The sequence below is a fragment of the Symphodus melops genome (assembly GCF_947650265.1).
Source record: "Symphodus melops genome assembly, chromosome: 4".
In the NCBI taxonomy this organism is placed as follows: Eukaryota; Metazoa; Chordata; class Actinopteri; order Labriformes; family Labridae; genus Symphodus; species Symphodus melops.
Genome location: NC_136694.1, coordinates 9539092 through 9565534, shown reverse-complemented (window position 1 = coordinate 9565534; position 26443 = coordinate 9539092). Strand labels below are relative to the sequence as shown.

The 26443-nt window shown below is 37.5% G+C and overlaps 2 protein-coding genes across 2 annotated transcripts; both read left to right on the top strand.

Moving 5' to 3' along the window:
* The first annotated feature begins 4580 nt into the window (after positions 1 to 4580).
* Positions 4581 to 7501, top strand: opn1sw2 (opsin 1 (cone pigments), short-wave-sensitive 2). Its single transcript, XM_079340534.1, has 5 exons — positions 4581 to 5115; positions 5650 to 5818; positions 6058 to 6223; positions 6358 to 6597; positions 7005 to 7501. The coding sequence occupies exons 1-5, from the start codon at positions 4737 to 4739 to the stop codon at positions 7104 to 7106; spliced, it is 1056 nt and encodes a 351-aa protein (XP_079196660.1). The 5' UTR covers positions 4581 to 4736; the 3' UTR covers positions 7107 to 7501.
* An 11994-nt stretch (positions 7502 to 19495) lies between these two features.
* LOC306821900 (red-sensitive opsin) lies at positions 19496 to 21691 on the top strand. Its single transcript, XM_079340532.1, has 6 exons — positions 19496 to 19661; positions 20162 to 20458; positions 20564 to 20732; positions 20820 to 20985; positions 21074 to 21313; positions 21419 to 21691. Exons 1-6 carry the CDS (start codon positions 19559 to 19561, stop codon positions 21515 to 21517), a joined length of 1074 nt encoding a protein of 357 aa, XP_079196658.1. The 5' UTR covers positions 19496 to 19558; the 3' UTR covers positions 21518 to 21691.
* The last annotated feature ends 4752 nt before the right edge of the window (positions 21692 to 26443 follow it).

Below are 26443 nucleotides of genomic sequence, written 5' to 3'. Positions count from 1 at the left end.
GAAAAAGAAAACACAATGATTTTTTAATGACAACTTTGATATTTGCCCCAAACTCAACACAACTTACCTTTCTCGAGGTGACTGATGTTAGCAGGTGCTGCACAAGGTTTACTGCGCTCCTGGCATTGTGACTATGTAGCAAACCTCCCGAGTGTGTCGCATAAACCAAATGACAGTGTGTGTATGATAGGATAACAAGCTTTCATGCCAGCTATCCTGTAAACCCATTCTTTTCTTAGTCGCTTATTCTAAATGCCAATTATCCTAATTGATTGTGCGTTGAAGCCTTTGGGGTTGGCGTCATTATGCAAAGCCCAATTAACCTGCTGAAAGATTTATTCAATAATGTAGTGGGGTGCTTTTTATTAAATGTAACTGCATCACTCATTCACACACTCTCTTAAAGTTTCTGTTTAATTTTAATAAGTTTGCTGAATATTTTAACTATTTAACTGTTTTATTTAGACTTTCCTAACCTAATAGTAATAAACAAACATTCAACCATAATGGAAATCCTCTGTTTGTGCTGCTATCCATGCTCCACTTAATGTAATCCTTCTAAATCCTGATAGGATAATGAAGGTATAAGATCATCCATCATAATGCTAAGAGAAAACAGGATACCTTTGTTCCTATGTAATGTGTTTAGCGGTCATAATAGCTCAGTGGGATTATCTGGTTACAAAACAATTACTACTCCTGTCTGGATAGGATCCAACTGAAGCATCTTGGGCACTAGACTTCTTTAGGTGGAGATAGAGAGAGAGAGAGAGAGAGAGAGAGAGAGAGAGAGAGAGAGAGAGAGAGAGAGAGAGAGAGAGAGAGATAGATAGATAGATAGATAGATAGATAGATAGATAGATAGATAGATAGATAGATAGATAGATAGATAGATAGATACTTTATTGAAATTCAAGTTTATCCTAACCTATCCTATCCTAATCTACCAATAAGAACACACATGACAATTTATGTCTATACATATATTTGTACTGACTTGTTTATTTAACATGGATATACAATAACATTGATGCTGTAACATTTAACCATGCACAATTCCCATATGCACTGCTCTAAGTGCTTATAACTAAATAAAGTTTCAAAAAAAAAAAGACCATTTGTCCACAGGAGGCTTTTAGAAGTTACAGATAAAATACCAAAAAACAGCACAGAGTAGTGTACAGTGTAATCGTATATTCACGACAGATCCAAATACAAATACAAAAGACATCTGTAAGAGTATACCACAGACATTCTGTATGTGAGCTTGTGTTCTATGTACTGTATATGTGTGGGGACAATGTTGTTTCTCTTTAAGCCATGACTTAATAGCTTTGTTAAAAACATTCAAATGGTGCTGCATGTTCAGCTCAGCTTTACTCCCATAACAAAGAAGGCTGACTGTCCAAAGGAGGTTTTGCACATTGGAATGTAACAGTTACTGAAGTGTGTCGACTCTGCTAAAGTCCTGATGTCTTGAAACAAATTGATCTCACAGAGAAGGGGACAGACAATACATACATTTTTAAAAAATGAATCTGAGTGGCTAATGAAGCTATCTCAACGTTCTTGGAATAATAATAAAATGAATACATCTTATTTAAAGTCCCCTTTCAAAATACTCATGGTCATCTTACAAAGCATCAATAAAAACAACATTTATTCCCCAGTGCAGTGTTTGTGGATGTAATTCTTCCCAGGGGATTCTTTGGCAAATTAAGTCATGAAATTAATTTTCTAAACATTGCCATGATTCATTTGTCAATGCTCAATTTTGTATAAATCTAAGATGTGATGCCCAAACATTTTGTTTATACTCCCTAAACTTCTTGCTTTCAATTTCTGTTTTCAGAAGCAAAAGTAAAAAACAACACAAAAAAACATTCCTTTGCTAGAAGAGTTGCCTTTGTTTGCTGTGTTTATGATGAAGTCAATTACGTTAAATGAAAAGGAATAGAAAACGAAGAGAAATTAAATTTGTACATTCATATGATAGGAAACAGCAGGCATAGTAGTGTTCTGAAACATCACAAGACCTTTGAGATCCCCACCCCTCTAGATTTGGACGACAATCTCTTCATCATCATCTTCCTGATGTCTCAAGCCGTCCAGCAATTAAAGATGATGTATGGTTGTTATATCTACAGTGGTCACTGCCATTAATGCTTCAAAATTGATGAACTACTAAATACAAGAAGCTTTGGTCCCACCTGAAAAACCAATGATGGACTTGATGTCAGCTAACCGTCTTGTTTTGATGTAGCCTCCTTCGCCTCGTTGCTTCTTTACATCCAGACACTTCTGATCAGGTTTGTACACTAACAGCACTTGATGGTAAGACAAAAATCCTGCGGTCAAAACAAAGTATTACTCACCCACCCACACACACACACACACACACACACACACACAAACATACAAACAAAACCCTAATGTAATTACGTACACATAGAGCATTGTGCATTTTAGTCTTCTGCAAAATCACCTGTCTCGTCTTATAGACCATGTCGAAAGTCTTTCCTTTCTCTGAGCGGTCGAAGGACAAAGTTGTGCTGTGAACAATTAATGTAAAATATTGTTCTCGAGGTCTTATGTGCTTTTAAAGCTCAGGAAAGGAGGCAAAATGCCCAAAAGGTAACACACAGTTTGAGTTAAACCAGGAGAGCGGATTACAAAAGGCTAAGCACATGAGATTATCCGATTTAGTGTCATTGGAAACCAGATTGGATGGCTGAGCTCCTTATTAGGAAGTAGGATTAACCTGTTAAACCAGGTTTTGATGTTAAGAACAAGTGATGATAAGTATCTCAAACAGCACTGTGTGCACTTGGACACAAATACAACGTATTGGTGTGATTGTTTGTTTGCCTTCATTCCGTTTTTTCTTTTACGAAATACTTTAATCTTGAATTTCCTCTTTGGAGCCAAGTACAGTGAGGTTCTTAACAGCAGGATGTGTGTCATCTTCAATAATCACATCCAATATGTGATTATAAACAACAACTTCTTACAAAGAGGTTACAGAAGGCATGGTGGATCCTTACTTATTTCTTCAATCTTCACATGGTATTTGTCTCTCAACGACATACAATAGGTTTTAAATATTCTCTGTTCCAAAGGTAACACATGTACTTTGCACCAAACCTCGACTGTACTGTTTAATGATATTTTTAAGGCTACAATAATCATGTTTTCACTGTTGTTGAACAATCACACCTCATTATGCAGTAGTTCAAAAAAAGTTGACTCCTTTATTTGTACTTGTTATTTGTTATTGTAATTATTTATCTGAGTCCAGCAGCTCATACTGTTGTACAGCGAATATTAATCTAACATTTGACATCACTTCTATAAAATAAAATCCTCTGCTCTTTTAACAGACATGACAAAAGATTGGTAAAACACAGAATGAGAAAAATCTTAAAACAATTTTTTGGTAATAGTTGGCCCACAACAGCACCATTTTTATATAATCATATCATTGTAATTACCTTTAAAAAAATCTCTTTAGCAGCATGACAGACACAATAAATGAAATTTTTAGTTGTCATAGTGACTGGAATATCTGATTCCAAAACAATGAACTGGCTCGATGTAATACAAAGCTTGATTCAAAATTTGATGTGTACATTTGTCCTTGTTAATTATTCCAATTCACAGTTTCTTTGTTGATGTTGCTCTTGTGGTTTTCTGATCACTTTAAATATTAAGTTTAAGTTTCTTCTGCAAAATAATAAGTCAAATCAACAACATTTAGTCTGACAGTCCTACAAGTTTACTCCGAACCACTGTGACAGACTATCATAGACACCTGGCATACTGAACCAGCGTCACACGAAAAGCTAATTTATTTTTACTTGAGACATTACTGACCTAATGACATATAACAGTCGATCATCATAGTTAAATCGGCCCCATGGAAGTGATTGGATTGGCCTGAAATCAGGTCAGATGGAAATCTGCCTGAGCAGGGGGTGGGGGAGAGACCAGATGCACCTACAAGGGCAAAATAGGACGCAAAACAAAGGTTCGTCGAAGGTAACAGACTTTTCCAGTGGTCCATTAGCTGTTTCTTTAACAGTATTCGTTTTTTGTTTTAGCGGTCACCTTTAGAGTTTTGTGTTGCATAACTCGCACTTTGACGTTAATTTACATCCTTTAACAAAAAATTACACTGTTTATTTGGAAACCTTGATAATGTGCCAAGATACATGACTTAAAGCCTGTAGGGATCACTAGGATTACAAAGGGCCAGATGCATTCAATTGACCCCACGAACATCACAGATGATCAGATTATGTACTGTAGTCCACTAACACAGGCCTATTAGACAATAGGATTTAATGAACTGTTCCATGCCCAGTTTGATACTTATTAGCTCTAAGGTGGTGGTTGCTGCTCTGGGAGTTCATCATGTACGTACAAGTGTGTGTGGGATGTGTACTAAAGCTTTAAATCCCTTCCTCGTTCCTTGAGCAATCATGTAGGAAGTGAACGAAAGCTTTAAATCCCATCCTTGAGCCAATTAAGTTGAGCCTAAGCAATATTTAAGTCTCCTATAAATGCAGGTTGAATGTCCCATTGAAAAGAGACTGTCGAAGGACAGCGCACAACAAGTTCCTTGCTTTTATTTCGAATTAGATGTAAATAATTTGTAGATTTCTAATAAATCCGTTTTAAATTTTTTTGAAGAGTGCTTCAAATTTGATTTGACACTCCAACAGACTTCAACAGAAATGAGGGGAAATCGCCAAATGGAGCTCCCAGAGGATTTCTTTATTCCCATCCCTCTGGATACCAACAATATCACTGCACTGAGCCCTTTCCTTGTTCCACAGGATCACTTGGGGCACCTAAGTGTCTATTATGCAATGTCAGTTTATATGTTCTTCCTATTTGTGTGTGGGACAAGTATTAATGTCCTCACTATCGCATGTACTGTTCAATATAAGAAACTCCGGTCTCATCTGAACTACATCCTGGTGAACTTGGCAGTGGCAAACCTCCTTGTTTCCTGTGTGGGATCGTCCACCTGCTTCTACTGCTTCTCCAACAGATACATGGCTGTTGGACCGACCGGCTGCAAGATTGAAGGATTTGCAGCAACTTTGGGTGGTGAGGAGCTTCACAAATCCTATAAGTTCAAAATATTTATTTGACAATAAAGGGAAAGGTTTTGTGTATACTAATCTTTTGTTAATATATTTTGTAACATCTGTCAGATATATATTGCCATGGACACAACAAACCCAACTTTGTTTTTACTTAGATTTCCAGCCCAGAGACAAAACTTTGTTACTTGAATGGCTCAGGTCAATTGCTAAGATTAGAGCTGCTAATAAGTTTTATTCAACCTGAAATCCACAGGCAAAGGACTATTTTAAGTTTTAAGTGAAATCCTTTCATTTGTGTGATCAACATGTGACAGCAAAATAAACTCATCATAGGTAATAGTAAATCTGACCACAATACCTTCAAGGAACAGCAAAGTAAGGTTTTGTGCTCTGTGATTTAAGCCTGGAAGATAATATTCAAAAGAATAGGAAACCCCACATTTAGGATCACTGAGTTTGTACAACGAATATGAAATATGATTAGTTTCAGCACAGTGAGTGAACAACAAACACATTTATCATTGCTCTGTTGCAGGTATGGTGGGTCTGTGGTCTCTGGCTGTGGTAGCGTTTGAGAGATGGCTTGTTGTCTGTAAGCCACTTGGGAACTTTGCCTTCAAGCCGCACCATGCTATAGCTTGCTGTGTAGCAACTTGGGTCTTTGCATTGATTGCTTCAGCTCCTCCTCTGTTTGGTTGGAGTAGGTCAGTATACAGACAAAACACACAACAGATTTATTCATTTTAAAAAATCCTCTAGAAGACTAATGATTCTTAGAAAATAACACTTTAAAGACACGTTTTTCAGCTTTTGTATTTATCTTTACTAAAATCTTTATTAGACTCTGTGAGTTCTTGTAAGAATATTAAGTGTTATGTATCCCCCTGCACCAATATTAGGAGTCAAACCACCACACACTTTAATTATTTTTCTGTCTCTACAGGTATATCCCGGAGGGCATGCAGTGCTCCTGTGGACCAGACTGGTACACATCCAACAACAAGTACAACAATGAGTCCTATGTGTATTTCCTGTTCGGTTTCTGCTTTGCAGTTCCCTTCACTACTATTGTTTTCTGCTACTCACAGCTACTCTTAATGCTGAAATCGGTAGGCAATATACATTTCAGGTTTTCCATTTGTGTTCTTAAAATACAGATGTATTCAGTAAAATACCGATTTCGTATGTGATGTGTGAGTGTGTCTAACAGATCTTCCGCTTTTATGTGCTTCTTCATCAACAGGCAGCAAAAGCCCAAGCTGAGTCTGCCTCCACCCAGAAGGCAGAAAAAGAGGTGACCAGGATGGTGGTTGTCATGGTGCTGGGCTTCCTATTTTGCTGGGCACCCTATGCCATTTTTGCACTATGGGTTGTAAACAACCGTGGCCAGTCTTTTGACCTGAGATTGGCCACCTTACCCTCCTGTATGTCTAAAGCCTCGACAGTCTACAACCCAATGATCTACATTCTCCTTAACAAACAGGTGAGTCTCAAAGTCCAGTACGGATACATTAATAATACAGCTGCAGGTGGGAAGAGAACTTTGTATTCACTTGTTGGACTGTTGTAACTGTTTTTCTAGACTAGTAACAAACTATAAAGAGCACATTTTAATTCAATTTGAGTGGTACATCTATTGGGGGCTTTCAAAACACACAAAAAGCTTGATACTGATAACCATCTTCAAGATCATGTGCAATTACAAACAAAGCATTTCAATTTTGTTTGACTTGGATTATGTAGAAAAAAGCTTGACATATATAAAATAAAATGATCTGGTATATTTTGATGGTATGTGTCTCCAAAGGGATTCATTTCTACAAGTACTTAACATGTAACAATGGAAAAATATACCCCACAACAATGATTTGCTTTTTTCCCCTTTTTCAGTTCCGCACATGTTTAAAGAAGATGCTGGGGATGAGTGCAAGCGAGGATGAGGAGTCATCAAGTTCATCAGTTACTGAAGTTTCTAAAGTTGGACCTGCTTAGGCTGCTCTCATTTCATGCTGATGACATATATTGTAAAAAGGATTGGACTGAAGCACAGTATGGCAGGTGTAATGATATTATCCTTCCTGATTAAGAGTTATATGCAAATAAAAATGTAAAAAAAAAACTAAATACACCATGACAGGGATTATTTTTGTCTCTACTAGGCTATTCATTTTGAATGTACACTTCCAAAATGTAATCTCTTTGGTAGTCTTGTTTTCTGTCCTGAAATCTTGTTTTTTGTTCAAGATGCACAATGGAGGTCACTTCAAAACCCATAGTAGTTTATAGTCAAATAACAAGCGAATGCTCCAAGAACATTAGAGTTTTTGTGAATGTTTTTGAAAAGTTGCACAAATTCACTATTGTCATAGTAAAGACATTGCTCACAACCCTGCATTGGTGTGTGTTATTAACTGCAGTTCTTCTGTCACATAAACTCAATGAAAGCCTGTCCATTTTTTTAACTCCTCTTGATAGTGTAAGTCAGACTAAACGTATCTTTAATTTGCACATTTACATTTCCTTCCAGCTCATTGTTTATACTTTAATATCTCACACGTTTTAGAACATTAAACATTAGTTGGAAAGGGATGATTCATCATTTTATGAAGCTTCTGAGTAAGGGTAGAGCACATAATATAAACATAACATAGAAAACATATGGCTCTACCATCAAAACATTATAAATACAACAAAGATCAACTTTTCACTTAAAATTAAGATATTATTTTCTGTGAGAAACATTCAACATTAAAGCAACAAATGAAACCAACCATCGCTGTCTTTCCTACATGCAAACATATTACCATGTAGCAGGAAATAGCACCCGTTTGTTACTGCCACTTTCTCTGAAACAGCCTAATTAACAGTTTAATTAAAACACATCATCTGTACATCTTTAATAGATTCATAAATGTTTGATAAGCCTACAGATGGTGCCATACGTTTAAAAGAACAAATTATTCACAGGCGTAATCAAACTGTACATTTAAGAGTCCATCACTTAAAATTGATGTCTAGAAGCATATCTTCTGACACCCTCATTAACTTCTTTCTTTTGAAAAAGGGTCATCAACCAAATGGAAACAAACAGACCTGACTCAGATTATAATCAACCCAAAAGCTACTTTTTTTTACAAATCACAACAGAGGTGTGATTTACCATTTTCAAAAATAGTAACTTTTGGGTTGCTTTATTTTGCATGAGATGATTCAGCACATGTACACAAATAGTCAAAGAAAAGGCCACTTATGTATGTGCAAACAAAGTATTAAAGTATTATCTCAGTTACTTCTCACACTCACACAGTTTGATAAGTTGCTACTAAAATTAAATTTAGTTTTGATGTGCACTTGCACTTTCAATTACAGTAACAATGTAAATCAAAGGGTTAATTTAACCTTTGGCTTGTCTATCAGCCCCATACAAGTCCTTGTTGCTGTCAATCAGAATATTCTTTGAAATATAACATGTAGTTCAAAGCTAAATATGTATGATGTATGAAAAATCCTTTAAAGCGTATGAAAAAAAAATCTGTCACAAACAACTCATGTCTATTTAGGTTCTTAGTCATCCAGGTCATGGTAAATTTGAAGCTTGATCCAAAGGCAACTGGACTGGTTGAAGATCTTGAGGGCGTTTCACCTCTCCTCCCTCTCCGAAAGGCTTCTGCAGTTTTAAACTATCAGGTGGTCGGGGTGGTTGGGGCTACATTCATAGCACTGAAAGATTTAAGCCTCTGTGGTTCATTAGCATGCTTATATATATATCTATCTATCTATCTAAAAAAACAAAAAACTTGAATTTCCCTCGGGATCAATAAAGTATCTATCTATCTATCTATCTATCTATCGAGGACGACCCACATCAGAGTCGTTAGCTGACTCAATAACTTAGTTCCGCCTGAGGACGTTACCATCCCCAGTCATCTGTGGGCCGTCTGACTCTAACGACCCACAGACGACTGGTAAATTGACAGAAGGTCTTTAAATGCAAAACACTCTGTTAAATAACAAAATGTCAATAAATATAGATACATTTACATGTCGTTTAGTTTTGAAAAAAAAAAAAAACATAAGTTGTTTAAGCGCTATCATTTCAAAAGCAGTAAAAACAAAAAATACAAACTTTAAATTGAAAAATGTGCAGAAATTACAGAAAATCATTTGACTTTTAAAAACTCACATCTGAAAATGTATTTAAATCAGAATCCAGTAGGCGCTGTATTCTGTAGTTTTACCTGTGAAAATGACGAACAATAAAACAAGCAGTTACATGTCGTCTGCCTGTCCTGGTGCTGAAAGAGACAAAAGGCATGATTCATACTCTAAATCACTACTGACACCATTACCCTCTGGAATTTAGGCCACCACGAGCTGCAGGAAAAGAGAGAGGTCAAACAAAATAGTTTTGGTGGTTAGCCAATAACATCTCTTGATAACATACGCATACAAAATCTGAGTGTAAAATTATTACCTGATGTGAAGTGAACAACAGACCATAAGGCAGGCAAAGGTACACTCTGTTCACATCACACCGGCGTAATTATTTACACTCAGTAATTGTCACCACACATGTTGACCACCTTCTGCTCAAACAGCAAGTGTATGAACCACTTGTCCCCTGTTCACAGTGGTCAAGGCGATTCACGTCGGTAGTCGGGAGCAAATCCGAGTTCTGCTAGTAGTGAACTTTTACCAAACATGAATAGTTCAGAACTAGCGGAATTCCAGACCTACTCTCGAAACATCACAGGATCACATGGAAATAGGAGGAAAGAGGGGTAATGAAAAAAATAAACTGCCAACTCCACCTCTTGGATTATATGTAAATAATTTACAGAAGGTCTTTAAATGCAAAAAACTCAACACACACAACAAATTGTGAATCTATTTGAATCTGCTTTAGTTCTGGCAAAATAAATGTAAGTTGTTTAAAGCACCATAATTTCAATCGCTGTTAAAAAAAAAAAGGAAAATTATCTTACCAACAAGAAAAGAGAATCATTTTAAAGTCAAGTAAAAAAGAATAGTTTACAAATTTCTTCAGTTTCAAGCCCTCTTCCTCCTCTTTTTGGTGCGCTGTCCCTGTCCCATGTGGAGTTCTTATCCAATCTGCGAGACATTTACCTGTGCAAGAAGTTGACTACAGACAGACACCGAATCAACGGATTAAAAGAAACCACGGCAGCAGCTTTTGTCAACCTCTGCTCCTGAAGTGAACTGTTATTCCGGAGAGATTAAAGTGTTACGGAGTAAGCATGTCAGAAGTAATTACTCCGTGTTAATCTGTTTTGTGGAAGAACCTGAGTTGTCCGTTTAATCTGCTTTGGTCAGCTGAGAATAAGAAATCTTCAGCAGCATTGCCCAGGTGAGTTAATTCACTCAATCATTCCCTTTAATGAATACATTTATGAGCTACATTCATTCAACATATGATGTTCGTGGCTGTTTTTATTCACAATCTTAGACTGCATGGTTCTCTTAGCAGACACTTGTACTTGCAAAAAGAACGCATGCTGCTCGTGACTTTAATTATGGCTCCCTCCAATTCAGTAGTCCCAGTTAAAACATGACAATTTGGCAGCAAACTGTTAATGTCATTTAATGCTGCTGTCCTGTGCTCTTCCCTGCATGTGCACATGAGTGAAACACTTTGAATGATTTACCTGCAGAGGTTTCTGAAAGTGTGTCGCTTATCCCTTTATTCAAAAGACTATTGCACCTCTCCAACAGACTGTTCCGGCATCTTAACCTACATTATTTCTAATAGCCAAAAAGAGGCATTGACACTAGTTTAAAAAATAATTAAGATTAAAGAGAAGACTATAAGGTAATGCTAATACCTATCATTTGATCTATGACTTCAGTAAACATCTTTTAGAGGTTATCACTTGTATTAAATGTTCCAGAGATTTAAATGATACATGTTGGTACAGAGAAAGCAACATTTAAGCAGGGAATGCGTGAAAGAGTGGCAAAAATGAATTAGTAAATGAAATTTTCTAGATAGATAGATAGATAGATAGATAGATAGATAGATAGATAGATAGATAGATAGATAGATAGATAGATAGATAGATAGATAGATAGATAGATAGATAGATAGATAGATAGATAGATAGATAGATAGATAGATAGATAGATAGATAGATAGATAGATAGATAGATAGATAGATGACAGCCGGGCTGATCCAGGGCCCACCTGAGCTAGCCCTCTGAAAATACTTTTCTTAAACTGGAAAATCAAAGGCCAACTCTTCAAGTAGAGAGTGTCTTCCTCTACGTCTCAAACTGGAATATGTTTCCCATCTGTATGATGAATTGGTGCTATAGGCTTTGTGAAATCACACTAGCCCTTTAAAGTTACAGGACCTAGGTCATTTGTGTCATTTAAACCAACACGTAATTTTTTGCAATGTTACACTGGGAAATCCTTGGACATTGTTTTATGTAGGACTCTAAGTACATTACCAGATTAAAGATTACTGCTGGATTTCTTACTGGGGTGGGGAAGGCAGAGTAATGTATAAGGCAGTGACGAGTTGGTCAAGAGTGTGTCATCTCAATGAACTGTCTCCTTGGGTGGAGACTGGGAACCCTGGGACCAGGCCCCTGTTTTTTACATTGTTACTGAGATAATAAAAGTGATCAATAAGATCCCAAGCAATGCAATTATTGCAAATCTATTTGCAAATGTGTAAATAGATCCAATAATGCATGCACAGATCTATGCACAGATCCAGAAATGTGTAAACAGAACCAAATAGATCCAGAAATACACTGAGATTGGTAAATGCTTACACAGGTCTGCATATATGTAGAGTAAATTGTATATGTCTCCATAATTATTGACTGAAAAGTTAGTGCAAAGGTATATACCTGTGCAGTGCTCAGTGTCGCCCTTTTTAAAAAAAAAAAAAGATTTGGCCTTGAACATTTCTGATGCTGGGGGAAAACGCAAACGACTGTAACTTAAATGTAAGCATCAACAAATTCAGATTTCTTTATTTAAAAGGGACAATGTACATTAATTTAATAAGAGCAACACAGTCACACATGTAAATGTGCCAGATTTAGCCATGCAGGCTAATTTTCATCTACAGTCTCTGGCAGGTTGATATTTCATTCAGTGGCCTGTGTGTCTTCTGGGTGTTATGGGCACAATAAAAGGAAGAAGTTACATGCACCTGGTCAGAGCCTGATCAATCAAGAAAGAAGGTAAATAACACTAGCACTCGCCTGCAGGTGCACCTGGCTCTTAAAGGAAATGATTGGTTTGATTCATGCAACACCCAAAACACATTTGTGTATAAACAAGGCACTGAATCGAACCCTGCACCTCTCTAACCACCTAGAATGTGCACCGCTTAGTTCACAAAACTTTACACAAGTTGTGATTCCTATCTGCTTGTCTCAGCAGTAAATCATCTTCATGGTGCTGGATAACTTAAAACTCGCATAAACCGCTCCATAATCACATCTGTGATCAGCTTTAACTCTCTTGTCTTGAGACAGCCTTGTATTGTCCCATAATCAAAATCAAATGCATGTTGTTGTTGCCATGGATACAAGGAAAGTGGGTGATCCTTAATACGGCACAGGAAAAATTTGTGATCGGATCACTTTCCGTCCTCAGAGCCTCCTGGGTTAGCACCTGTGTTAACCCAGCTGTCCACTTCTAATCCAATCACTCAGGACACACTTTAATACCAAATGTTAACAGGGTTTGAGATTAGGCCTTGTGAATGACTGAAGACCTGTCCAGGTTTTGAACGATATTTGAACACATTTTCTTATTCCATTCTCATAGAATTGCTCCCAAACATCAGACATGCATTACATGGATACAGAGAAATTTCAGAAAAGACTTTCAGAAAGAACTTCTGATTTTTTGTGTTTTCAGTGTTATATTCAACCCAACCCTAACTTGTCGATCTATGTTTAAGAGCTCAGGTCAGATTTCCTTACCCTGCCAATTATTCCTGAGTAAAGAAGTAGTATTCAATTAAATGTTGTTTAAAAATGTTAACAGCCTGTCCACTTACAGTGACCCATCTGGCAGTATCAGTTGAGCTAGTCAATCTATTGGATTTAAACCTAATCCTTATTCTTGAAATGTCAAACTGAGCTCTATAACAAACATCAAAGGCAGGTGAGGTTATGAGGGTAATAAGATGTCTACACACTCTCTTCCTCTGACAAAGTTTAAAGATGGATTGTTCTTCTTTTTGTAAAAAAATTACACATGAACAAGAGTGCAGACTTGGCTGTTAGTTACTCGGGTCTCCAAAAGGGGAGTGTGCCTGTATTCCCTACAGCCCTATGTTTCCAATTTTTCCTTTTTTTAGTTTCAGATTTTAACCCCATTTCTCCCAATTTGGTAGCAATTACACCCAACCCTAACCAAAAAAATCAATCAATCAATCTTTATTTGTATGTCGTCAATTCATAACAGGTGTTATCTCGAGACACTTTACAAAAGCGGTAGAGGACCTTACTCTATGTCTGTTAACATTACAAAAGAGCAGATAAACAGACCATGTTCATCGTTATGTTTACAAAAAGCAGGTAAAGGACCTTACTTATTGCTTTATTACAAGAGCCCGGCTTAATCCGTCATAGCGTGGCAAGAAAAAAATGTCCCTTTAACAGGCAGAAATCTTTCGCAGATCCAGGCTCATGACAGAACAGCCATCTGCCAAACTGTGCTGGACTTGAAAATGGAACAAGACGTAGAAAGAAGGTGTACATTTAAAGATAGTGACATGCAGTAATAAGACATGAAAGCAGGGGGAGAGAGATATGAGTTCATGGTGCTAGTTCCCCCGGTAGTCTAGGCCTATAGCAGCATAACTATGAGCTGGTCTATACCTGATCCAGCCCTAACTATAAGATTTATCAAAAAGAAAAGTTTTAAGTCTATTCTTAAAAGTATCTAGTGTGTCTGCCTCCCGGACCCCGACTGGTAGACGATTCCAAAGGAGCGGTGCCTGATAACTAAAGGCTCTACCTCCCATAGTACTTTTAGAGACTATAGGCACCACGAGCAGGCCTGCATTCTGGGAACGTAATGTTCTTGATGGAAAGTACGGTACAATTAACTCTTTAAGATAGGATGGTGCCTGACCGTTTAGAGCTTTGTAGGTGAGCAGAAGGATTTTAAATTCTATTCTAGATTTTATAGGGAGCTAATGGAGAGAAGCCAATACAGGAGTAATGTGGTCCCTTTTCCTAGTTCTAGTCAGAACATGAGCTGCAGCGTTTTGGACTAGCTGAAGGGTCTTTAGAGATTTACCATAGCACCCTGCTAAAATAGAATTACAGTAATCCAACCTGAAGGTAACAAATGCATGAAATAGTTTTTCTGCATCGTTTTGTGACATGATCTGCCTGATCTTAGAGATATTACAAATGTGAAAGTAAGCGTCAATGAGAAGGATGGAAATCCAATTTTCATGCTGACAAAAAGTTGACTTCTTCTTTCATTATTAGTTGATTATGCTTGCACTCTATTTTAAGCTAGTAAAAAGACACAGTGAGATATAAATAAAAAGCATAATTCATAATTGTTGTCAGGTTTAAAAAATTTGGTATCTAAGTGAAATTGAACCCATTTAAACATTAAAAGGGAAAACCAAACACTAGTGGCAATACAACAATAAACAACACAAAAAAAAAATCTCCCACCAACAAAGGCACTAATGGGAACAATTTTGTCGCCATGTTTGTTAAAAAACTTAGATGAATGTAAAAACTCAAAAGCCTATATTTTGGGAAATTATGTGGAATCATACAAGTACCTGAGTGTTCACCTCAACAATAAACTGGACGGGTCACACAACACCAACAAGAGGGGCCAAAGTCGACTGCAGCATCTGCTGAGACGACTGAGGTCCTTTGGAGTGTGCAGGACACTGTTACGGACATTTTATGACTCTGTGGTGGCGTCTGCACTTTTCTATGCAATGGTCTGCTGGGGAGGTGGGAGCACAGAGAGAGACAGAAAGAACGGACTGGTCAGGAGGGCCGGTTCGTCCTCTGGACTCTGTAGAGGAGGTGGCTGAGAGGAGGATGTTAGTGAAGCTGACATCCATCATGGACAATCCCCCCCCAGCAGCAGACTGAGACACCCACCCTGCAAGACTGAGCGCTACCGCAGGTCACTCATCCCATCTGCAGTCAGACTGTTTAACAACATCACCGCCACATGACATGACTCTGTACTGTAATCACCTTATCATTAATGTTACACAATGTGTGCGTTTTAATTCCTATCTTTCCATGAGCGAAAGTGTACATAGTGTTTATGCCTTGTATTATTTAAGTCTTTGTATTTTTTATCCCCTTTATTTAATTAATGTAAACTTACTCATAGCCAGTTTTTTTTTTCTTTTTTGCTATTAATGTTGTCTATATTCCCTGTTTTTACAGTTTTTTGGAGCTGTTGTGACACCCAAATTTCCCCCATTGGGGGATCAATAAAGATTATCCTCACCCTTATCCTTATATCCTGTTGACCGAGAGACTCCACCAGGTCACGTTTCTATTGTGATTCATAGTCCTAATGCTGTAAATCAGCTAAATGTTAAAGGAAGAATGTCTAAAATTTTATACAGCAGAAATCGACCTGAGGTTCATGTTCTCTGATTTCTCCAGTGCCTCAACACCATCTAACCTGCACTGTTCAGGGGGAAGCTAGAAAGAGCAAGAGTAGAAAACGTGGACAACAACTACCTGACCATCAGACCAAAGTGAGGCTTCAGGATTGTGAGTCTGACATGGTACACAGGGGACATGCTCTCACCCTTCTTTTCACCCAATACACCTCAGACTTCAGTTACAACTCTGGGGACTGCCACCTGAAGAAGTTCTTTGATGACACAGCCATTGTTGGGTGTGTGTCCAATGAACAGGACTTTGTCAAGTGGCGTGAGCTCAACATCCTTCAGCTCAACGCCAACAAGACAAAGGAGATGGTGACTGACTTCTGGGCGAAGACACCCCAGACTGCACCAGTAAACATCCAGGGTTTGGACATTGCAATGGTGGAGATGTACAAATACCTCAGTGTTCATTTCAACAATATACTGGACTGTTTACACAACACAAAGCCGACTGCGCCTGCTGGTCCTTTGGAGTGTGCAGGACTCTGTTACGGACATTCAATGACACTGTGGTGGCGTCTACACTTTTCTATGCAGTGGTCTGCATAGAGGAGGAGGGCGCACAGAGACAGACTGATCAAACTGGTCAGGAGACCTGGTTCTGTCTTGGACTGTCCTCTGGACTGGAGAGGAGGTGGGTGTGCGGAGGAAGTTAACAAAGCTGACATCCCTCTCACGCCCTGCATGACATTGTGGGGGCTCTGAGCAGCTCTTTCAGCAGCAGACTGACACATCCACCGTGGAAGAAAGAGCACTACCGCAGGTCTTTCATCTCAACTGGAGTCAGACTGGTTAACGCCATCACCACCTACTGACCCATTATAACGATGCTTAGTACAAATCGTGTTTTGTGTCTGTCTTTCCACAAGTGAAAGTGTAGATAGTGTGTACGTGTATTATTTTTTCTCCTTCGCTTTGTTAAATTAATATGTATGTTTGTTTTTAGACTTGTTGCCATTTTTGCTAATTATACTTTCAGCTGTTGTAACAACAAAATGTCCTTCAATGGGGGATAAATATAGTTTAAAGAATAAACAAAAGGAAAACCAAAATGTGCTAACAATAGCCTGCTAACACAACAATGTAGGCTACAGGAAATTGACACTTACACACAAGCAAAGGACAATTTTGTCCTCTGCTTGTCAGGGGTTCGGGCAGAAAACAGGGAGAAGGACCCATGTGCAGAAAAAACTAAAGATTTAAACAAAAGGCAAAACTTACTCAAAAACTAAATCCAAAAATGAGGAACAATGAGAGAACATCCAAATAATCCAACAGCAGGGTTCAGGAGAGAAATGACAGCAACCAAAGACACAACAACATACAAAAGACAATGAACCGACAGAGGACTGACGAAAAACACAGAGACTAAATAGACATGGGGTAATCAGACGCAGGTGAGACTAACAAGACAGGTGAGGAACATCAGGGTAATCACAAAGGCAGGAAACACAAGGAACAAAGAACACAAGACCTCCCTGTTTCCTGCCTGCTGCACCGTGACACATTGCTTGTGCAGAGGTGTCGCCAAACAGCAGTTTTTGTTTTGATTTGGTTTAATGCTATTGCTCAAGGGCTACTAGATCAAAAAGTAATACATTCTTCCTTTAATGTTTCATGGATTTGTGGGATTGATACCTTTTTTCACCTCGAAAAAAATGTGACTCCATATTTGTTTTAAATAACAGGGCTCTGGGGAACGTAAACCCCACTGCCTCATCAACACATTTATGTCAACCCACTCAGATGGATTTTAGATGGTTTAAAATCTTTTTTTGATATAGGAAAAAATACATTTTATGGCATATTCATCTAGTTTAACCCTTTGGCAAGATCATTAAGATATAAGGGCTAAAGGTCAAATCCCAGCCCACTGAGCCCTTCACTGTAAGATATTGTCTCTTGCACTTTCTCTTTTTTTTCTCTCTCCTCAGCTGCCATATCTAATAAAGTGAAATGGCACAAAAAATAATGGCGTTAAAAATACTCTACTCTGTAGATGTAAATTATCTGGTTGGTATGTATTTTTAAGAGATACGAATTTAACTTAATTAACATGTTAGTTTCTAGCTTTGTATAAAACTGCATTTTATACGAAGCTAGAAACATGTTACATGTTGGCCAATTGCAGAAAGTTGTCTTTATAAATCCGAAGAAAAGGAAGACGTTACACACCACGTTGATGCAGGGTAATGCAAAATCAGCACACTTAAGAAGAACAATGCTTCAAAAAGTTTAACTTCACAAAATTTCAACCAGAGGTCTTCTTCTGTTTCTCTGTTTTTTCCTTCTTTGTTCAAAACATTGATCACTTTATCAACTTTTTTATTTACTTATTATCAAAACTTGGATTATTTAATTTTAATTTAATTGAATATACTTTATTAATCCCTGAGGAGGAAATTCTGGTTCACACTGAATGTGGACATGCAATAATGGAGAGATGTCAGAGTGCGGTGGCTGCCCCCACTGGAATCGCCACCTGAGCTGGTGGGGGTTCGATGCCTTTCTCAAGGGCACCTCGGCAGTGCTCAAGAAGTTGTCGTCTGGCACATCTCCAGCTACCACACCAACTTCCATCTTTTGGTCTGCATCAGCGACGCTCTGGTTTCTTAACCCAAGTCCCTATACGGACTGTGCAACTCTCCACTCTGGCTTCTAGCATAGCGAGCATCAACAGGCATAAAGGCCTGTGAACTGGACTGACTTTGGCCTATTTAGTGGCATCTTAGTCACATACTCTACAACTAGATTCTTGTTTTGTCTTTTTTAAAATTGGTATACATTAGACACCAGACCTAATCTGATTAACTATTTGAAAAATTATTTTGAAAAATCAAGAATTATGCTAATTAAAGAGGCTAATTGATTAAATTAACTGATAAATCCTTCTGTAATGTTTCTTTGAAGTAGGTCCTCATGATACAGAGTTAACCGACTACTTTGCCCTTGCCTTAAGGTCTATGACGTGAGTGTAAGATCAAGGAGGTTTTAAAAAATCCTTGTTCTGAGGTGAACTCTCCTTCCGGACGGATTAGGGTTGCCTTACTTCCCTCACATGTCAACAACTCCAACTGTTGTCATTGAACTTCCGTTTGTCACCATTTATCCGACTAAGCTACTTTAAGTTTTGGCTGTCCTTTCATGCCCACCAGGGTCTACAAAATACCCTTCATAGAGAAATCAAAGCATTTTACACATAATAACATAATGTTATCATGCAAAGGCGGTGTTTGTTCAAATGTCTCCAAAGAAATTTTAAGAAATTTAAATTCAAAACATTCAACTGATGCAATTCCTGTTTCGGAGTTATGCATTTCTAAAATTTGTTTTCAAATGATACAGATTCAGGGTTGCTACATCACATATTGATTTCGTGCTGTACTTGTCGGTACAAAAATGCTGGACAATATTGCTGTTAAATGTTTTAACAGAGGCAAGTAATAGTTTAAAATTAAAAGTTAATTAAAGTTTCTCCCAACTAATCTCCATTTTAACGGAGTGGACAGCTATCCGCTTTAAAATAAGATTAGTCTAGCATATTGTGCAACCTAATGAGCTTTTAGTTTTAATTACAGTTCAAAGTAAGGTTCCTTTTTCCAGGTCTGCTGATGAGTATCACTGCCGACCATGGATGTAATGTGACTTTGACCTAATCCCATCAGAAGTCGCTGAAGCATAGGTATAAAAGCTAAAGTGAGAGTTGAAACACCAGTCACCCAAGGAGGTTGTAAGTGACAAGAAAGGCCAAACTGCTCGGGACCTCCTTCCAAGCACAGAATGGCAGAAGAGTGGGGAAAACAGTCTTTTGAAGCCAGGAGGCACCATGAAGACACAACGAGGGGATCTATGTTCGTTTACACAAACAGCAATTATACCAAAGGTACAGTATGATCTTTCTGTTCGTCAATGATGGGCATGTAAATCATAATGATAGTAAAGAAAAACCCACAAAAACAGGCAGTGACAGCAGTAGGACCTCAAACAGGAGCAAGACTGTTTTCCAATAAAGTATAATTCAAATGATTTACAACCGTATTGTTTTGTTGGTTTAGTAATTGTCCTTCAAATTATTTCAGTTATTTTTGTTGTGAGTAGATATCAATCTTTGCTAACTTTATTATTATTACTTAATTCAAAATAAACACACTTATTTTTCCACGTGACATTGTATACGAGTCAAAGAATGAACAGCAGAATTAATTAGCTAGTTATTTCACATGATCATTCAAATTGATTGTACCGTTCATTCTATAAAATTACAAATCAATTCACAACAGCATTTTATGGCTCCTGCCATTAACTAAGACTACTAACTAATTCATCCATAAAATCAGTCAACTGATTCATATGAAACTTGTTTTGTTCTTCCTTTTCCCCCAGGTCCATTTGAGGGTCCCAATTATCACATTGCTCCACGATGGGTTTACAATCTTGCAACATTCTGGATGCTTTGCGTGGTCTTCCTTTCAGTTTTCTCTAATGGTCTTGTCTTGGTGGCTACAGCAAAGTTCAAGAAACTCCGCCACCCTCTGAACTGGATCTTGGTCAATCTTGCAATTGCAGATCTTGGAGAGACTCTTTTTGCCAGCACCATCAGTGTATCCAACCAGATATTTGGTTACTTCATTCTCGGACACCCAATGTGCATGTTTGAGGGCTTTGTTGTCTCAACCTGTGGTAAGTGGAAATAGTTTTTCTCTATAGCAAAGGTTTTGGAGACAGTCATGCAAGGTCAGGCTGTGAGATAAACATTGTAACTGAATATCCTGCTTTCATATACAGGTATTACTGGTCTCTGGTCCTTGACAATCATCTCCTGGGAAAGATGGATTGTTGTATGTAAACCTTTTGGAAATGTTAAGTTTGATGCAAAATGGGCCACAGGTGGAATTGTATTTTCCTGGGTCTGGTCAGCAGCATGGTGTGCATGCCCTCTCTTTGGATGGAGCAGGTAACCTGCAGTTGACTTTCTAATTTTGCAACATTGCATTTTATATTTATCAGCAAAAAATGTTAATCTGACAATTTCTTGCACCAGGTTCTGGCCTCATGGACTTAAGACTTCCTGCGGACCTGATGTATTCAGTGGAAGTGATGCCCCTGGAATCCAGTCATATATGATTGCTCTTATGATTACATGCTGTATTATTCCTCTGGCTATCATTATCTTATGCTACCTTGCTGTCTGGCTGGCTATTCGTGCCGTAAGTGATCTTTAATGCATTTTTATACTTACAAAAACTTGACCACAGCCTGACTGCAGAATCTCATGTGTTGATTTCTTGATCACAGGTTGCTATGCAACAAAAGGAATCAGAGTCAACCCAGAAAGCTGAGAGAGAAGTATCCAGGATGGTTGTGGTCATGATCTTTGCATATTGTTTCTGTTGGGGACCTTACACCTTCATGGCCTGCTATGCTGCCGCTAACCCTGGATATGCTTTCCATCCTCTGGCTGCTTCCATGCCTGCATATTTTGCCAAGAGTGCAACCATCTACAACCCAGTTATCTATGTCTTTATGAACCGACAGGTGGGTGTAAACATCACCTTTTACAGTTGAACAAATTTCAAAGTCTGTTCAGATGTTTTTAATTGTTTTGAAAATAATTTTTTTTTTTTTTTTTGCTCCTTTCAGTTCCGTGAATGCATCATGAAGCTCTTTGGCAAAGAAGTGGATGAAGGCTCTGAAGTGTCCACATCAAAGACAGAGGTCTCCTCTGTGGCTCCTGCATAAACCTCCATGTTCTCCCTTTTGGAAAAAAGCTGAGAGCCAATGTAATTTGTACAGTTAATATTTATTGCATCTATTTTCTTTATATCCATTTTTTAGCAAAATGGTAGATTTCTTGCAAACACAAAAAACACACAAAAAAAAACAAAGCAAATAAATGCAAAGTATTGAAAAACGTTTCGGTATTACAATTATTGAGTGATGAACATGGTCGATCCAAAATAACATGCAATGTAGAATTTGTCTTTCAAAAGTGTTGCCTGTGTACTACTCAACCAGTGTTTTGAGTGCCACACTAAATCAGGTTGTAGTTGTTTTGGTGAAACACCATTATATTGGGGATTTTAAATCATTGACATTTTAGCAACCTTTTTTTTAATGAATGAATGAAAAAAAAATAAAGATTTTAAGTTTTGTTACATCCCCTGTGAAATATGACCCTTTACTAAAAGTGCTTGAACTTAATTTAACAGATACTTAGAAATATGTGACTTTTATTTTATTTTACAGTTCTAGATATTGTCTGTATTTGTTGTCCTATGAACAGATGTGAACTTTCACGGAATTAAGGAAGAATGAAAGAAGGTCCAAAGGACAGAGCTAATGTTACAGTAGCTAGTTTACAGCTTACGGCTTTATTTATGCTACTTTGAGGGACACATTAAAGAGGACATATCATTTCCCTTTTCCACATTTTCAAAAAGTCTCCTGTGGTCTCAATGGAACATTTTTGCTGTGCTTTAATCAAAATATAACATGAATCAAGCACCAGCTCTCTCTCAGAACACTCATTTTAATGTGTCTCTATAAATGCAATGAGCGCACCTGAGTTTTACTGGTCAACATCACTCCTCTGTAGCATGAATCAAATCCAATCCAACGTGTGTTGTCACAAGTTGAGAACGTTTGAAACTGGGCATTTTTCTCTATGTTGTAAGACTTCTGCAGACCACAAACAAAACATGTGATGGATTCAAATTTTGTGGGTCAGTAGACTGTAAAGTGGATTTTTCATATCATGTCCCCTTTAACTGCACCACCCATATTCTACGAATCTGTGGGGCACTAAACCATCAATACAAAATCAAAGCATTGTCATAACTTTTGGCCACATACCTGATGTCTGCCTCAGCCTCAGAGTAACTCATCATTACACTGACAAGGGTCTCTGCATGTGGGTATGTACTATTTGCAAACATCCCCACTGGCATGTTCGCTTAGCAGTTGCAGCAAAGAGGAGCAAGAAGAAGGCATTGTTTTGCAGTGAAAAATAATGTCCATGCTAATATTTTTATTCAATTAAAAATATGTTATGCAGGCCAGGCTGTACACAAACAGGCTCATGTGGATAAAAGACAACAACTCCCAGAATGCACATCACCTCAGGCCACTCCCACTAAAGTGACGGTCTTCTATGTTCAGATTTGAACGAGTGGCAACTATTGTTGGGTGAGCGCATACATTGTATCAAGCAAAAGCTGCATTTCTTTTGAAACGATGTAATAATATAAAATAATCAACCTCCACACCCACCCATCCTTATATTTTCAGGATACCTGTTACGCGACTATGGAGAAATGCAGATCATCTTAAAATCTCACTGACTGACCTAAAATTTAAAAGAGAGTTAATGGCTTTATAGTATTTCTTAATATTTGTTTTTTTCTGTTATAACTATTATGTTCTAGATCAATTTGAGCCCAGGAAAACCAAAAAAATTACAATATTGTAGGATTTTAATAATCTACAATAAGGCCATAAAATATCAAGTTGAAAGCATTTATTCTTGTATCATTTTTCTTTGAAGTAAAAATATGAAATGGGACACTTTGACATCAAGGTTATACAGCTAAAGCAGTCTAGGGTCAAATTGACCCAAAAGAAACAACTAATGTATAAAGTTATGTCAAAGAGGGACAATTATTTTAGCCTTGGTGTAAAACACTAAGGAGGTAGCTGCTCTCATTGTCGCAGTGAGAGACCATTTCGTGAAAGAAACATTAACATTTTAGACGGGGTCATTACTAGTGTCCTCCCTTTATTAGATATCATTCAGTCATTCTGGACCACACAGTGCAATGCAGTCAGTGCTAGTATAACTACTTCAACACTTAAAAGTAAACATCACAAAAAGTAAAGAAATGTATATTTGGTAGAATATTTCTTTGTTGTAATGATTTTTCTTGGCCATAAATCTCATACCCTTGGAAAGCCTGTTTATTTCTCTTTGAAATTGTGCCACATTTGGAAGGAACATGCATTTTAGGGATGAGCAGCAGTGCTAGGGATGCGGGTTGCACTCTTGAAAAACTTGCAAGATCGTTTCTTCCAATGCCGAACTGTTGACTCTAGTTTTGAGCTTAACAGTCGGGCTCTTTTTCGCTGGTGTCAACAACACATACACTGGAATGTGGAGGAATTTTATGTGCAGCAATAAGTCCAGATCCTGCCTACAGCAGTTGGATCGTAGGGACAGCGCGTGGAGAAGACGCAGAGAACGTATGCTGATTGCTGCACCGATAGGGTAATGGTGTTGGGCAGCATCTCCCTCACTGGAAAAACTAGGCTTGTCATCATCGGAGACAATCTCAATGCAGACAAATATCAAGAAGCGATTCTGCATCCAGTGGCAATTCCATATCTCCACAGTGTGGGACCAAACTCTATCCTCCAAGATGACAACACTTGTCTGCACATTGATCATGATCAATTTCTGAAGTGAAGCACCGATGATTCTACACTTGTTTTTTTTCTTCTTGTAAGACACTCTACTATCTTCTGCAGTAATGCTTATGTTACATTATGAAAAGACAAAGGTTCACACAGTCTGGCAAGATTTAAGACACTCAACACAGTATGCAGATCAGAGACATAAACCCATCTGTTGATTTGGATCTCAACACCCTTAGAGTCATCACTCAGACTTATTACATTGGATTTATTTCTAAACGTCTGTCTTAGACTTCCTTTCTCTTCCCCCCATATTTGCACCATTATTATCATAAGACTGCCCTCTACAGCCTTCAAAGGGGATGTCTTGCTCTTCTAGTCTCTTTTGAATGAGGATCGAGTGGCTTTCTCAAGTGTGCTGCTCTGCCTGAAGGAACTCCGTATTTGGATTGCAACCTAATATTGATTTGTATTTGAGTTAGCTATGTTACAAATTATGTTTGTCGATGAGAGACCATGACAAGAAGGCCTGGCGATGAAAAGCAGGCATTTTAGCAGGTTTCAAATTCGTTAAAAACGTTTTCCGTTTATCTTAAATGTATTATTTTTAAGTATAAGTGTAAAAATTCCCTCAGATCCCTGAGAACTGTTTTCTTCAAACAATTGTTCCTATTTTTCCACAAGATTTTGAAGAAAATGTTGCCAACCTCTTTCTGTAGTTTGTTATTAAGATGCAGAGCCAAAACTTCATATGTCAGTCGGGAAATTCCCTCTGCTTTCATAAAACACTGCCTCTTAATGATAAATCCCTTAAGAGCCATTGTTTAAATACATTTATTTTGAGTTTTCTGTGTAATGGGATTGAAGGTGTCTTTTATGTTGATACTTAATAATTACTATTACTAACTATTGCTCTCTTTTTCGGGACAATATTATTAATTATAATATTTTATTAACTAATCTTGTCAATTTAATTACTGTCCCTTAAACTCAAATATATAAAAGCTCATACAACATTTTGTGATGATTGTTTTTTGTTTTTCAAACTCTTACAGTAACAATACTGACCAAACAATTCATGGAGTATATTGTGATACATACTGCAAGGAATAAAAACAGTATCAAAGAAACTCTACAACTACTTTGAACTACTTGGTAACATTCTTCCTTGCAAGAATACTACTATGCAGCACAGTTAAGGCCATGGATTAGTTTGTATACAGCATATTCGGCACAATGGGAAAAAAATGGAGAATACAATAACAGACGGGTTAATGATGGTAGCTACAATTTCAGATAATGCACTACAAAACAAAATAACCAGACAGAATACTGCGCTGATGTGTCTACAATACAGATTTGAAAAGATGGATCACGAAAGGGCTTACTAATTATTATCCATTTACATTCTAAAGTTTGAATCCTTAAAGAACAAACACAGTTTAGAACAAAGTGATTTTTATAGATACCTTCAAGTCAGTCACTACTTCAACAAAAACCTGAGAACAGCTCTTCAAACATTGTAGACTGGAATTATGCTAATTATTTTATTAATAAATAAATCTGTATCATGTACTAAAATTATTTCCAAACTTTAGGAGAGAATACTTCAGTCCACAACAGAAAATAAATTAAATATAAAAGAAAAGTGTGAAAAGAAGTAACATTTCGATATTTCTGTGCAGGGCTGGAAAAGAAGATGTGAAACTCAATGGAGTTCAACCTGTATAAATGTGGCAAGAATTTGTTTGGAGGAATGTTGTTTTTTTTATTACACTTCGGCAACAAAGACATCAGAGAAATGGTATCAGTTGTTGGAAACTGTGTGTGACAGATGACACCAACCATCATCTTATTTTTTGGAGCTGTGCTGTCATAAGACCTTATTGGCAGGAAATTCATGAAAACATAAATAGTATGTTTAAAGCCAACATCTGGTGTAATATATATGGGTGATATTTTACATTATGGATGGGGTACAAATGATGAGAAACAGGCACAACTATTTTGACAGCAAGAAAAAAAACAAGAAAGAACCTAACCTAACTAAAACCTATCCCACAAACTATTGGTGAGTAGACAGACATACTATATGAAATACATTTAATGGAAGGCTGTCATTTTCTCTCAAAGTCCAAAAGGACAGATTCTGCAGAATATGGACCAAATGGATTACAAATGTCAAAACCAGATTTTATTTGATTTATTACACTGGTGATGGTTCCATATATTAGTTATTCTATTTCATCCATTAACCTG

Excerpts from the sequence above, each read along its gene's own strand:
- opn1sw2 (XM_079340534.1), top strand. The coding sequence starts at position 4,737 with ATGAGGGGAAATCGCCAAATGGAGCTCCCAGAGGATTTCTTTATTCCC. Across the intron at positions 5,819-6,057 it reads CCTCTGTTTGGTTGGAGTAG|GTATATCCCGGAGGGCATGC; the intron begins GTCAGTATACAG and ends CTGTCTCTACAG. Across the intron at positions 6,224-6,357 it reads TACTCTTAATGCTGAAATCG|GCAGCAAAAGCCCAAGCTGA; the intron begins GTAGGCAATATA and ends CTTCATCAACAG.
- LOC306821900 (XM_079340532.1), top strand. The coding sequence starts at position 19,559 with ATGGCAGAAGAGTGGGGAAAACAGTCTTTTGAAGCCAGGAGGCACCAT. Across the intron at positions 20,459-20,563 it reads CTTTGTTGTCTCAACCTGTG|GTATTACTGGTCTCTGGTCC; the intron begins GTAAGTGGAAAT and ends TTTCATATACAG. Across the intron at positions 21,314-21,418 it reads ATGTCTTTATGAACCGACAG|TTCCGTGAATGCATCATGAA; the intron begins GTGGGTGTAAAC and ends TGCTCCTTTCAG.